The sequence below is a fragment of the Ammospiza caudacuta genome, chromosome 1 (genome assembly GCF_027887145.1).
Source record: "Ammospiza caudacuta isolate bAmmCau1 chromosome 1, bAmmCau1.pri, whole genome shotgun sequence".
NCBI lineage: Eukaryota > Metazoa > Chordata > Aves > Passeriformes > Passerellidae > Ammospiza > Ammospiza caudacuta.
Window position 1 is genome coordinate 23,880,731 of NC_080593.1, and position 12,849 is coordinate 23,893,579.

The 12,849-nt window shown below is 40.3% G+C and overlaps 1 protein-coding gene across 1 annotated transcript in view; it reads left to right on the forward strand.

The window, feature by feature from the left end:
• The first annotated feature begins 5,156 nt into the window (after positions 1–5,156).
• Positions 5,157–12,849, forward strand: part of AKAP9 (A-kinase anchoring protein 9) — a 105,514-nt gene continuing 97,821 nt past the window's right edge. Inside the window, exon 1 of the mRNA XM_058808715.1 lies at positions 5,157–5,383. Within this exon, the coding sequence (XP_058664698.1) occupies positions 5,336–5,383 (48 nt within the window). The 5' untranslated portion in view covers positions 5,157–5,335. The remainder of the gene's footprint in view (positions 5,384–12,849) is intronic.

The following is a 12,849-nucleotide window of genomic DNA, read 5'->3' on the forward strand; positions in this document are numbered from 1 at the left end:
CAGTAAAGATTTTTTTCCTAGTATCTAATCTAACCCTGCTGTCTTTCAGTTTGAGGGCATGCCTCCTTGTCCTGTCACTACATGCTCTTGTGAAAAGTCCCTTTCCATCTCTCTTGTAGGCTCCCTTCAGGCACTGTAAAGCTGCAATAAGGTCATCCCAAAGCCTTTTCTTCTCCAGGCTAAAATAAATCCTTTTGCCAGGGTGTTAGTGAGGTCTTTGGAAGTCCTAAGCACTTCTCCCAGCTTTGCTGTGTCTGTGGAACCCTTTATTTGAGGTGACAGAAGATCTTCCTATGAGTACTAAAGTCTAGGAAATTCTTTGTTCTTACTAGTACTTATGGGATTACCTGACCTGACATACCAGCTCTTTTCCCCCCATAAATAATACTGTAATGTAATGTAATGTAAAGTAATAATGCTTTTAATGTATTTTGAGACTTGTTGAAATATGGAAAAAATAAGTATTTTCCATTTCAGCACCAAAATACATTAAAATAGTTAAAGTTTTAGGAAGCTATAGCTTCCTCAGATTTTGTAATTGTTGCCTGGAGCACTTCATCTCAGATACTGTCAGAAATTCTGGAATTTCTAAAAATTCACTGGGGATGCTGATCTGTCAGGTGATCAGTTGGGACAAATTTGAAGAGAAACTGGTATACTCTCTGGTGAGTGGTACTGTGCTGAAATGTGGACATTCTATTAAACTATTAATTTTTCCCATGTTCTAAATGGAGTTTCATTAATTACACTTGACCATATAAAATAGCAGAATAGTAGGAAGATAGCTTGCTTTTATACCTTCCTATGCAGTAGGCTAAAGAGATTCTTATTCTGAACCTTCATGGAAACTTGGACAGTTGTGACCAATCATAAAGAAATATGTACTATAATAGTTCTACATACATTGCATACAAATACTGATTTTCGCTAGAAATTAATCTTTGTTGGTACCTCAAATATCAAGTGGCTGTTTGAAGCTTCAGGGTCACTTAACTAATTATCTGTATTAGTTGCAATCTTACTTAAATTACCTTCCTTGATATATTATGCCTGCAGAATAAATTATTCATCTCACAAAACTTCTTAGCTAAAGAGTCTTGCCTCTTCCTAGTTACAGTCTTTTCATCAAAGCAACAAACAAAATACCAGAGTATTTACCTTAATTAATTAAATTGTAAGGGCTAGACTCAAATATGCATCCAAAAAGATATGTGGAGATTACAATTAGTCAAACTAGAAACTGTACAATTCCAGCATTCAGAAAAGACACAGATCTCCAGAAGGTCTGTGTTACTGTAATTGTGCAAGAGGTCTGTGTTTCAACACTTTTGTCTGAGTTGTTTTACTGTATTTTCAGCAAGATGAAAAATGTTTGGTTTTGGAAACAAGAAAAACACTTTGGTGTGCTCAACTTGATTGTGTCTGATTGAAGCATACTAGCAAGCCCACAATTATTCAAGTATTAAGTGAATGTCTGGATCATATACATGGAAAGCTTTAGTGTCTGATTTCTTCTGTTACTTCTTATAACAAAATTTACTTTGACTTTGAAAAAAAAGCTTGCTGTACAGACATTTGGTGGGACACTGGTTGCAATGGTTAATATAGATTTGTCTAACTTCACAGCTGCAGACAGGGGTTAAAATTACAACTCTTTCTAATTGTTTTTTCTTGTGTAGGAACATTTTATTTTCATCCTCAGAGCCTGTTTTTTCATAGGATTTGGTACTTTTATTTAGAAGTACATATAAGAGAATATAAATTTTAGCTGTTATATAGGAACTTGATTCTAAAATATTCATCAGTTGTCTCATTTAATGATTTTTCATAATGCTATGCCTCACCAGTGATTTCCAAAAGAAAACAGATGCAAAGAACAGGAAAAAAAACAACAACAACAAAACCACCCATGCTTTTAAAAGCAGGTCTTCCTTACATCTCCAGCTCACCTACTTTTTAGTCACCAAGCCTTACTGTTTGTTCTGTAATGGTATCTGTTCTGCTTGCTTTGAAGGAGAGAACTTTCATCTCTTTCTGAAACACAAGCTGGTCGTAACATAAATAACACACCTAAATGTCCCTGTGGCAAAAGTTTTTATAACATGCAGTCAGACTAGCTGAATACAATAAATCAAGTTCTACCTGAAATTTGAGTTGACTTCCACTTGCTAACAGCTAATTAAAATAAATAGGTAATCACTAATCAGCAGTACCTGCAATGGGTCTGTGAAATTGGGAAATTGATATATTTCACCTGAATCACCTGCCTGGTCTAAGCAATCCAAGCAAGCAGCTTGGGAGACTCCAGTGCTGAGACTCAGTGCAGCTGAAGAGCAGATGGTAGGGGACAGACTGTGATAAAGGCACAGGTAAGGTAGTCATTAAGTCAACTTCATATTCTCCATGCAAGCTCACAGTGAGGTGGAGGTAAATCTGTTTGGTTGCCATGCACTATGACAGGTAGGCACTAAGGCATTTCTGTACTGGCAGTACCATCTGCCATAGAACTCCCACTAGGTTCAGTGGAAGCAGGTGCGTGTCCTGGTCAAATAAAACCTTCACCATGATCATCTCTCAGAGGTGTCTCTTGTTTTCACACTTCATCCCTTTAATATTCACTATAATAGAAAGTGTTATCCCACCAGGTGGGTTTTGAACAGCAGGTCAAGAGCCACAGCAGAACATGTCCATCACAGTTGGACATGCTGTGATGGTGATGAAAGACATCCCCCCTCTCCCTTTGTCTCTGATGGGCAATATGATCTGTCTTAAGGTGAGAATACCAGGTGGGAATTGCAGGAGGAATGATTTGGATGTTCACATAATCAATCCATTCCAGAGATGGGGGAGTTGTGGTGATTACTATTGACTTTACTATGCATCAGCCTGCAAAATCTATAAAATGCTCCTGCAGACTGGGCCAGCTGAGTGAACTGGTATCCTGAGGTTGCAGGCAGGATCTGGTGAATCCCCAGCCCCACAAGGACACCTGCAGGGTATGTCCAGCCCTAAGACAGGGAACACTCACTTTTGGGTGGGTGAGTAAAGGTGCTAAGATCTGGTAAAACACAAAGATAAAATCCTGAAGTAGCTATATAGGTGCTTTGTAATTCTGAATTCTGCAAGGCCAAAGACTGTAAACCTGTTTATATAAACCAGTTCATATAGCCAAATCTGCTTATAACTTTTTATACCTGCTTATATTATATACTGCACTGATAGCATTTAAATGCTGTATTAGAAACAAATCTAATTATAATAATGTACATAATCAGTGTCATGTTTTTGGTGCGTGACCAAGAGTCTTCTCTTTATCACTCTGCTACACATATATATAAGAAGGTCATGTCCATTAACAGGAGAATTACTTCTTTATGAATTATGTTGACCAAATACAGACATTCAAAACTGAAAAAAAAATCAACAAAAAAACCCTCCCAAACAAAAAACAACAACAAAAAACCCACAACAATAAAAAAAAACAAAACAAAAAAACAAAAAAAACCCAGAAAAACCACAAACCTAAAAAAAAGTTTTAATTTAAGTATTTAAGTTAAAATTGAAATCTAGAAAGTGGCATCATCATTGTCTTGCTGCTAGGAAAACATCTGACTGCTGTCAGGTATTTTTTTCTTACAAGATGGATCAGGGAATCTTATGTGATCCATATAGAAGTCTTTCATTCTGATTTGCATTTTTGTTGAAGAAAATAAATTAGAGTTAGATAGTATTTTTATTAAGAGGTATTGCTGAAGTTATAACACGTGAGAATACACAATATCTGTGCTCCTTACATGTTGGAAGAGGTTGTATATGCCTGTGATGTTTTTAATTTTTTTTCATATTATTTGTGAATTATCAGCAGCATGTTGTGATCTGACAGCTATTTCAGACTTTTCCGTGAAATGTAATGGAGGAGGAAAGGAAAATCCTTTGACATGAAATCCTCAGATTGTAGGTTTAGTTTACTTTGGTAGTAATATGGGTGTTTTGTTGCTAGGACACCTAATTGACTTTAAAAAAAACCTTGTTCCTGGTCAGTAATACTGTGCAAATACTGTTTTCTTTTGTGTTTCTGTTTGTTTGGTTTTTTTGGGCGTATCCTGTCTTTGCTGGAAAATTCAGGCAAGGAAAGAATGTATGCTAAAGGAACCACACTCAAAAGATCAGCAAAGCTGAGATCTAAGTTAATTCCGAAAGACTTTGAGTTTTGCATTTAGTAAAGCAGCATGATTCCAAATGCAGAATAAAGAATCCGTTCCCACTGCAGCTGGTACACGTTCCGGGGAAGCCTTTTTCCTTCCTTTGTGTGTAAGCCTGTGCCATCCATCGCACCATCGCAATCGGAACCCACCTCAAGGGGAATTGAAAAAAAAAGCACAATAGGAGCACGTGACACAAAGTGCTATTAGCTTTTCAAGGCGCACATTAAGTAGACTATTAAATTATCTCAGAATATTGCTCTGTATTTGCTGAGGTATAGAAATTGTATGAGCATTTAATTGCCACGTGCCATATTCCCCATTGTGCTTTTAACACACTTCTTCCAGCCCGTCTGGCACGACGAGCGCATGGTAAGTAATTTCAACAGGGGAGGCTACCCATCCTTTGTTGTCATCCCTACATAGTCTGCGGCACACGCTCGGGAAGCTCGTTGTACTGCCAAGCCTTAGATAGAGCTGTAGGATCCCTGCAATTGTGTGAGCGGCGCGCCGGAGCAGGACAGCACCTGGAGAAGCAGAACTGTCAGAGTTAGCCTTCAATCCCCACACACGGGATTGGCGGGGCAGCAGAGCTCGGGTGCTGCCCGTTCAGAGCCCCGTGTCGCAGTCCAGCGAGCGCCGGGCGCCTCAGCAGTGCTGTTCTTTTGTGGGCAGCGGCAGCCCCCGCCTCTGCCCGCAGGGCGCGGGGGTGTGGAGGGGGGTGTGCCCACCGGCGCTGTCCGCTCCCGCTGCCCCCGGCGCCGCCGCCGCCCTGCGGGCAGGGGTCAAACGCGCTCCTCCGGGGGCGGCTCCGGCGGGACTCGGCGGCAGCCGGGCGGGCGGGGGTCGCCGGCGGGCAGAGGCGCCGGGAGCGGCTCGGGCTCGGGAAGGAGGGGCCGGTGGCAGCGGGAGGAGGAGCGGGCGGCCACACGTCACTTTCCCCGGCCGCGTGTTTACGTGGAGCTGAAGATGGCGGCGCCGGTGGCCCCGCCACGGCAGCTGTCGTCGCTGTGAGGCGGGACGGGACCGGACCGGACCGGACAGCGAACGTGTGCGCCCGGGCTGAGGGGAGGCCGCCGTGCGAGCCCCCCCCTCCTGCTGCCGGTAACACCCTGCTCTCCCGCACAGACGCCATGGAGGACGAGGAGCGGCTGAAGAAGCTGGAGGCTGGGAAAGCCAAGGTAGGAGGAGGAGGCGGTGGCGTGGCGAGGAGACAGCGGGGTCAGGGCGGGGGAGGCTGTCAGCGGCGCCGGGCCGAGCCGCGCCGTGCGGCGGCGGAGCGGGGCTGCGGCAGGGGCTTGGCGCGAGGCCCCGCCGCGAACAAAGCCGCGGGCGGAGGAGGCGCTTTGTGCCGCCCGCCCCGCGCTCCCCCGCCCGCCGCGGGGCCGGGCTGCGCTCCCGGCCGGCCGGTGGGTCCGTGCCCGGCGACACCGGCCCCCGACACCTGGCATGCCACAGGTGCCAGTCACGGGGCCGGACGGTGACAGCCCGGACAGCGCCCGCTGCGGCGCCGGACGGAGGAAGAGCCAAGGAGGAAGAGAAGGAGCCTTAACCTCATTACCCTTCGCAGACGAGGCGCGAATCCCGTTCACCTCATAAGCCTGGGAAACCCTGTGAACCTTTAAGGAAGTTTATGAAACCGACAGCTGTTCTCAGCGTGGAGCTAATGCCGTGGGAGAGCCTTAGGAGGCAGGGATTAGCGGGGCCTCCAGCGGTGCGGCGCGGTGCCCGTGCCGGGGCTGGGAGCGCCGTGACTCAGCCGCGGGACCCCGCCGGGAGCGCCCGCAGCCCCCGTGCCCGCGGAGCTGCGCGCAGCCCTCACCGCCCCGGGGCTCCCGGGCGGCTCCGACGCTGCTCTGCGGGCTAACCCAAGGGTTAGTCGGCGAGATTTGCATTATACTCTAAGCATGGCTCGGTACACACCGGCTGCACAGCATTTTGCCTTCTGGGCAGCAGACCAGACTACACTTCAGGAGGACCTCTTTTTAACTTCAAAGAAACCTTTGGTGGTTAACGAGATAAGCTAATTAAAGGCATTTTAGATAAAATTAGTGTTTTGACGTTAGGTATCTATTTCCTTCCTGTAATCATAGCTAAATGATAAGAGTTCAGAAGTTGGTCAGTCATTCATGCTAAAGATATGCATGTAACTTGGCAGGAGCTAATAGTAGAGGCAAAACGAAGACAAGCTAAAGATGAAACTGTGAAACATCATTTTCACGTCTTATTTATGCGGACTATAGAAAAGATATTAATCTTCAAAGTATTGAATAGGTATTTTGCTGTACTAGGAAAAAAACTTAGTGTGTTTCTGTTTGGGTTAAAAATGTCTGTTGGGAGAATCTCCTACATGGAGGTGTATGCTTATATAGAAAAACCTGTTCCTTAAATGGTTAGTGCAAGAGTGGTGCTTGCACAACATTATGTGTACTCATAAAAGGCACTGGGACAGATTAGATCCTGGTGGCAGTACATTCTATCACAGACTGGCTAATTCTTTTGCAGAAAATTAGAAAGTAGTTCCTAAAGAAGATGGTTGAAGTAGATTTGCCAATATCATAAAGCACAATGAAGAATTTAGATTTTTCTGCTCATGTTGGCCTGGGTTTAACACAGAAAATTAATGACAATTACTGAAAATTGAACCAAAAGACAGGACTCTAGCAGGAATTCAGTGGCTTCCTTCAAACTTTGAGATAAGAAATGTACAGTTTACTAATTTATTCTGTATTTTAAGAGTACTGTCATAACTTTCACTATTGTTCTAGTCTTTTCTATCTAAAACCTAATGCTGTTCTTGTAAGTTTTTGCCTGAAGACTTTAGTATTCATGCTTTTAAATGTCCCCTGTGATTTAAGTCATTATCACTCTTTAAAGCTATACATGGTTTATGTGAGAATGGACTGTAAAAGCAGTGTGAGTTTTTTCAGATTTTTTGTTTGTGTTCTGTGTTGCATTTACCCCCTTTTTACATGTGAATGTAAAAATGTGTTGTATAGCAGAGATTATGTCACAATCTTTCAGTGACAAATGTCAGTGATAAAAGCAGAAAAGAAGGAATTTTGTTTGTAGAGAATGAAAGCAGGAGTTGCTCCTGTAGTTGCTTTTCTCGTTTTCAAGCAGATTCACAGTAGTGTAATAAGTGCATCTCCTAAAATTACTTGGCTCCAGTGGATATCTTCTGCAAACCACAGCAACCAAAAAACCATCCAGAAACCAAAGCATACAGAAAACCTTTGAGCTTTATCACTTGAGAGTTATTTAAATAAAGTAACTGAGAAAATGTGTTTAAGTATATGTTGTTATTATGCCAAAAAGTGCAGGTATTGCTATACTGCAGACACCTTAAACCATCCACCTGAAATGACAAACTGTAAATAAGATGTTCCATAAACTGCAGGATGAATGCAGGTAATTGGCAATCTGGTAAAAGAGCCTAGTGGATGCCATGAAGGTGGCTGGTACATTGCTAACAGTGGAGTTATTATTCACAATTGAGACCTGGATTCTGGTTTGGTTTGGTTTTTTCCTTGTAAAGTTGGCACTGCTAAATCTCAGTGTCTGCATGCATATTAAACCATATGAGCTCTCTTGTAAAGCAACCATTTGGTTGTATTTTAATATCAAGTGGTAAATGTGGTATTTGGTTTTGTGTGAATTTATCTACAATGGAACTTCTTCTTGATGACTTCTATGCCACTGTCCCCCCACAGAGATCTTTTATGGAGAAGTGTATTAAAAGTGGATTTTCTGCAAATTAATTTTCTTCTGAGTCCTCTTTTATTGTTACTGGAAATTGTGAATCTTACCTTGCTTGAATGGTGCCAAGTGTACTCAAGCCTGCAGAATAGGTCTCAGTGTGAACACACAGCCTTTCCCAGTACATAATTTGAAAATTGGAATTAAAAGTCTTGATGGAGGCTCACCAATATTCATGTGTACCTGCTGATTTTCAGTGACTACACCCAAGTCTGCATTATGAAGCAGTTTGCACAATATGTTGTTGTTCTGTCTGTTACAAGTCTGCAAAAGCAAGGGAGACACGCAGTTAAATCCAGTAAATTACATGCTCCTTTTCCCAGACCTATAGTCATTCATTTTCTTTTGCCGTGAGTAAATCTGCTGAATATTAACCCAGACTCTATAAATGTCTGTCTCCCTTCCATTGAAGGGAGACATTCAAAATGGTCTCCCAGTTCCTCTATAGAACTCCCTTCTCCCCCAAACAGGATGTTTCTTTGTCTTATCTCGTGATGTCCTTATGGAAGCAAGCACAGTGTGTGTTAGAAAGGCCAGTTAAGGGAAACTGTGTTGACTGTGATGGAAAGTGGAAGGGAGGTGTGTGCCAGCAACAGAAATATAGATGCATGCTGTAAGGTTGATCAGTGCCCTAAAACACAGTGACATTAGAAATGCATCAGATGTGTTTGTGCCTTGCTGAGGAGACTTGGAATATTGTTGGTGGTCTGAGATGTGAATGTGTATCTGGTCTTAGAAAAGGACTATGGAGCATGGTGGTTGAAGGTCTTGACATGGCATACTACATGTGGATTCCTGTGTGCATCAGTTTGCTTGGAAAGCTCCTCTCACATTAAAGAGGGTATTATTTATGGTAGTTGGGTTGGGTATTTTAATTTCATGTATGTATTTAGCAGCTTAGTAAATGGCTTTTCTTATTAGGGTGTGGGACTGTCTTGATCAACTTTCAGAACTACAGAGAGTAATTTGCTAGCTTCAGAATAAAACCATGGTGATTGGATTCCCTTGTCAGAAAGTGGCTGAGAGTATTTTGGTGAAAAGCTTTTGAAATTTATAAAAATATTTTAATTTCTATGCACATGGACACACGTGAAAGGCACAGCTGTTATAACTGGCAAAATTGAGATGAAGCTATCAGTAGCAAGTTTTATGGAATGATCCATTTTACAGTACTGAAATTTAGTTAGCAAAGTATTTAAAAAGTGTTTAAATTTCTAGTGAGCAAAGGGCGCTCCTTGGCTGTATGCTTGTTTTTCCTGTGGGAGGGGTGAACAAGGGAATGACACTAATACCCTTTGTAAGTTCTCTTGGGTTGGACTAGGATTTCAGGTCTAATGTTAGAAATACACAATTTGGTGTTTTGTTTTTCAAAGCTTTTATGAATGTTTGAAATACATTGGTCAGTGTTCTAAGAAACTGTGTAATTGTTGGATAACCTGAAGAAATTAGTGAGTTGGTTTAAACACTTGAGAACAGAGGCTATTACTGCTTTTCATCTGTACCAGAAAATCACTGAGCAGATGGAGCAATGATGTCGGCTGGGGAAGCTCTAATGGCTCTCAGTGGACAAGTATTACAGGTTGTATAACTAATTGGGCAAGTTATCTTCACAAATTGAATAGTCAAAAGAAATAATTGCATATTTTGTCATCTGGTCATGCATGTAAATATTTCAGATGACTGAAGATGAAAATGATATGTATTATTAAAATAGCATTGTCCAAGAGTCTGGGAATGTTTGCTGTTTGCATTGCTATGTCTTTCTTTTTTGAGGGGAGAAAAATCCTCACTCATCTGTAACCTCTTTGGACTGAGTAGTTTCAGAAGTCTCAAGGAAAGGTGTTGATATGTTGAGTTTTTTTAAATAAAACACTCAAGCAAACATGGAATATTTATGTGACTCAGTGATTAAAGCTCTAATTTAAATCCCCCAGAAGAACTCAAAGTAGAGATTGACTCTAAAACACAGTGTAAAACACAGTCTTTTTGAACTCCCTGTAATTTACCTGAAGAGTTAAAAAAGCAGTATCTCAGTAGTTATTAAAGAGTTTTTCACTGAAGTCACAGATCACAGAATATAGAATATTCTGGGTTGAAAGGGACCTACAAGGATCATCAAGTCCAACTCTTAAGTGATTTAAGACAAGTTCAACTCTTAAGTGATTTACCTATGGGAATTGAATGCACAACCTTGGTGCTGTCAGCACTATGCTCTAACCAAGGGAGCTAATTTAAGGGTCAGTCAAATTAAATAGATTTAAAACTTACATGTCATTAAATAGCTGGGCTATTAACACATCATCTTTCACTTTAAAGTGTAGACTGTTCATTTTGTTTATCCTGTCTGCCTCAAATAACTTGAGCAAAAATAAACAGAATTGTGGAAGGAAGAATTTACTTTTCATTCTGCATTTTCCTACTCTGCTTTTCTCTTAAAAGAAGTTGTATTTGCCATATCTTGAAGTGCTGATTTCATCATAAAACCCTAGTCATTGTGGTCATTCTTCATAAATTATGGACAGAAGAAGCTTTTTGAGTTAAAAGTTCACAGCATGGCAGTGGTGCTTTGCCTATATCTGAAGATGCTGGTGTGTATTAATGGACAAGGCAGGAAGCAAGTAGATCTTTCAGAAGTTTCCTGGAAAGGGAAGGCTTTGGCTTGAGAGTACAGCGAAACTGAAAAATACTATAATGAACAGTTTATTTTAAGGAGTTCTTTTTCTTGCACATGGAGATCCTCAGAAATCTGTATCAAATCTGTATCTAGTTCCTAGGCATTCTTTTGTTGTGCTGCAAAGCTTTTTTTCCCTAGGTCCTTCTGAAATTGTGGGGTTTGACTTCTTTTAATTTACAGGCTTCAATGTGCTCACTCCAGTATGCATCTCTGTCAATTTTAAATGCAAATAATAGAAGGTATGTGGAATTGCATGTGTATATTTTGATTGTAAACATGAAATTATATCTGTGATTTTCTCTGCAACACAGAGAAAATCACAAATATAAAGACTGAATGTTGCCCTGGAGAGAGCACATGTGGTTTTAAAACTTTTTTGAGTAGAAGAAGATAGGACAGAAATTGAGTAGAGGTGAGAAAAGAGCAAAGTGTGAGGTGTTCAGCTTGTTGTGCATGCATTTATTTTTGTTCAAAACAGTGGATATCTATGTTGAATTGTAGAGAAAAAGATTTTATATACATTTGAGATATAAATATATATTCAGTCTAGATAATTGATTGCTACTGGTGTGGTACATAAGCTTGGGTGAGAGATCAAATGGAAATCTGTGGTAGCATTTTCAAGACACATGATATGCCTAATAGCAGAAAAATTGGTATGACTAGTTTAATTTCTCTTTTGAGGATAATAAGACTATCAGCTCATTACAATTTACTCAGTGTTCTTTGCTTTTGCTTTGAAAAAATAAAAATAAATTGTAATTTTTTTTTTACATACTCAAATTTTTAATCGACTCTATTGGGTATTTGTTAAAAAAAAGATACTTCAACTGAAATCTGGGATTTCAACTCTCTTCCAAATTGGAACTACTAAAAGTATTCCTGTTTCTGAGTGTGGGTTTTTTTCATGATATTGTTTTCATGTCTATTTCCCTCATTCCACAAATCTGTTCTTGCTTTTGGTACAGGGCTTCATTATTGGTTTTAGATGTTGTTTATCAATGTACTTTTATTCACGTCTTTAAAGTAGTTCTCTAGTTTCCAATGGCAAGGTAAAACAAGCTGTAATTTTTTTTTTCTTCTGTGAATGGAGAGAAGTATCACTTCAAAATAATCTTTGTTCTTTTGCCAGTTTAGAGAGAATTGTTCTTTCATCCAAAATGCTAGTGAATTTCACAAAAATAGAGAAATAAGTCAACACAGTTAGTAGCACAGTGAGAGCAAGAAATGACATTGTAAAACTGCAGTTCTCTTGTTTTCTTGTTCCTTGTGTAAGAAGGAATTGCAGAAAAGAAAGCACAAAGTTGCTTTTTCCCTACTTTCAAGACTTTCTTTGCTTAAGTGCAAGTCTCTCCCTCATTTCTGTGGTCTTCTTTCTAACTACTTATTTTCTTAGTATGTGTGTTGCAATAGCAAAACAGAGATGACTGCAACATTTGTTTCCCTATTATAACTAGAATCTAGGAAAGTTTGTTTGTTGGTACTTACTTGGAAATAAGCTTGATCACCACCACAAATTCATTCTAAAGGACATTCTAAATTTCAGTGTATCTGATAATCCCAGGAAATTGGACTTCTTGGCATATGTAGGTGTTGCCAGAAAATCCTGTATTTTTTCCTGACAGTGAATATCCAAACAACTGGATGCTTTTAAATACTGATGTACAAAGGTATTAACTGTAGAATAATACATGGTTACTCTAGCATCTTAGAGTTTGGAATAGTGAAAAATCTGATGAAAATAACGTTGCTGAAGTAGGTCCAACTTTGTTGAACTACTGTATATTGCAACATAAGCTTATATACTAGTAGCACAATTGCTGGAAATGCTAATTTAGGGTCTGAAAGCTCTGTCCTAAATATCTGCCCCAGAGAGAGATTTCAAGGTATTTCTATGTATTTGTTTCAAAATAATTTTGTTGCAGATACATGTTAGTGTGTCACTTTGAATTTGGAATGATAAATGTACCACAGTTCAACAAAACACAATTGATAATTGCAGTCTTTTAATTGCTATGCTGAAACATAAATACTTTTTGAAATTTATGTTGATGAGATGCTTGTCTGTTGACTGCAAAGAGTTGGCACACCCTATTGTGTTGATGGTTCTGATGTTCCTGTTTATTGAAGGAAATCGTTGAGAATCTTTATTTTCCCGTGATTTCTTGAGAAGCCAACATTTTATAACCACCTTTCCTACAATCAGTGGAAGAA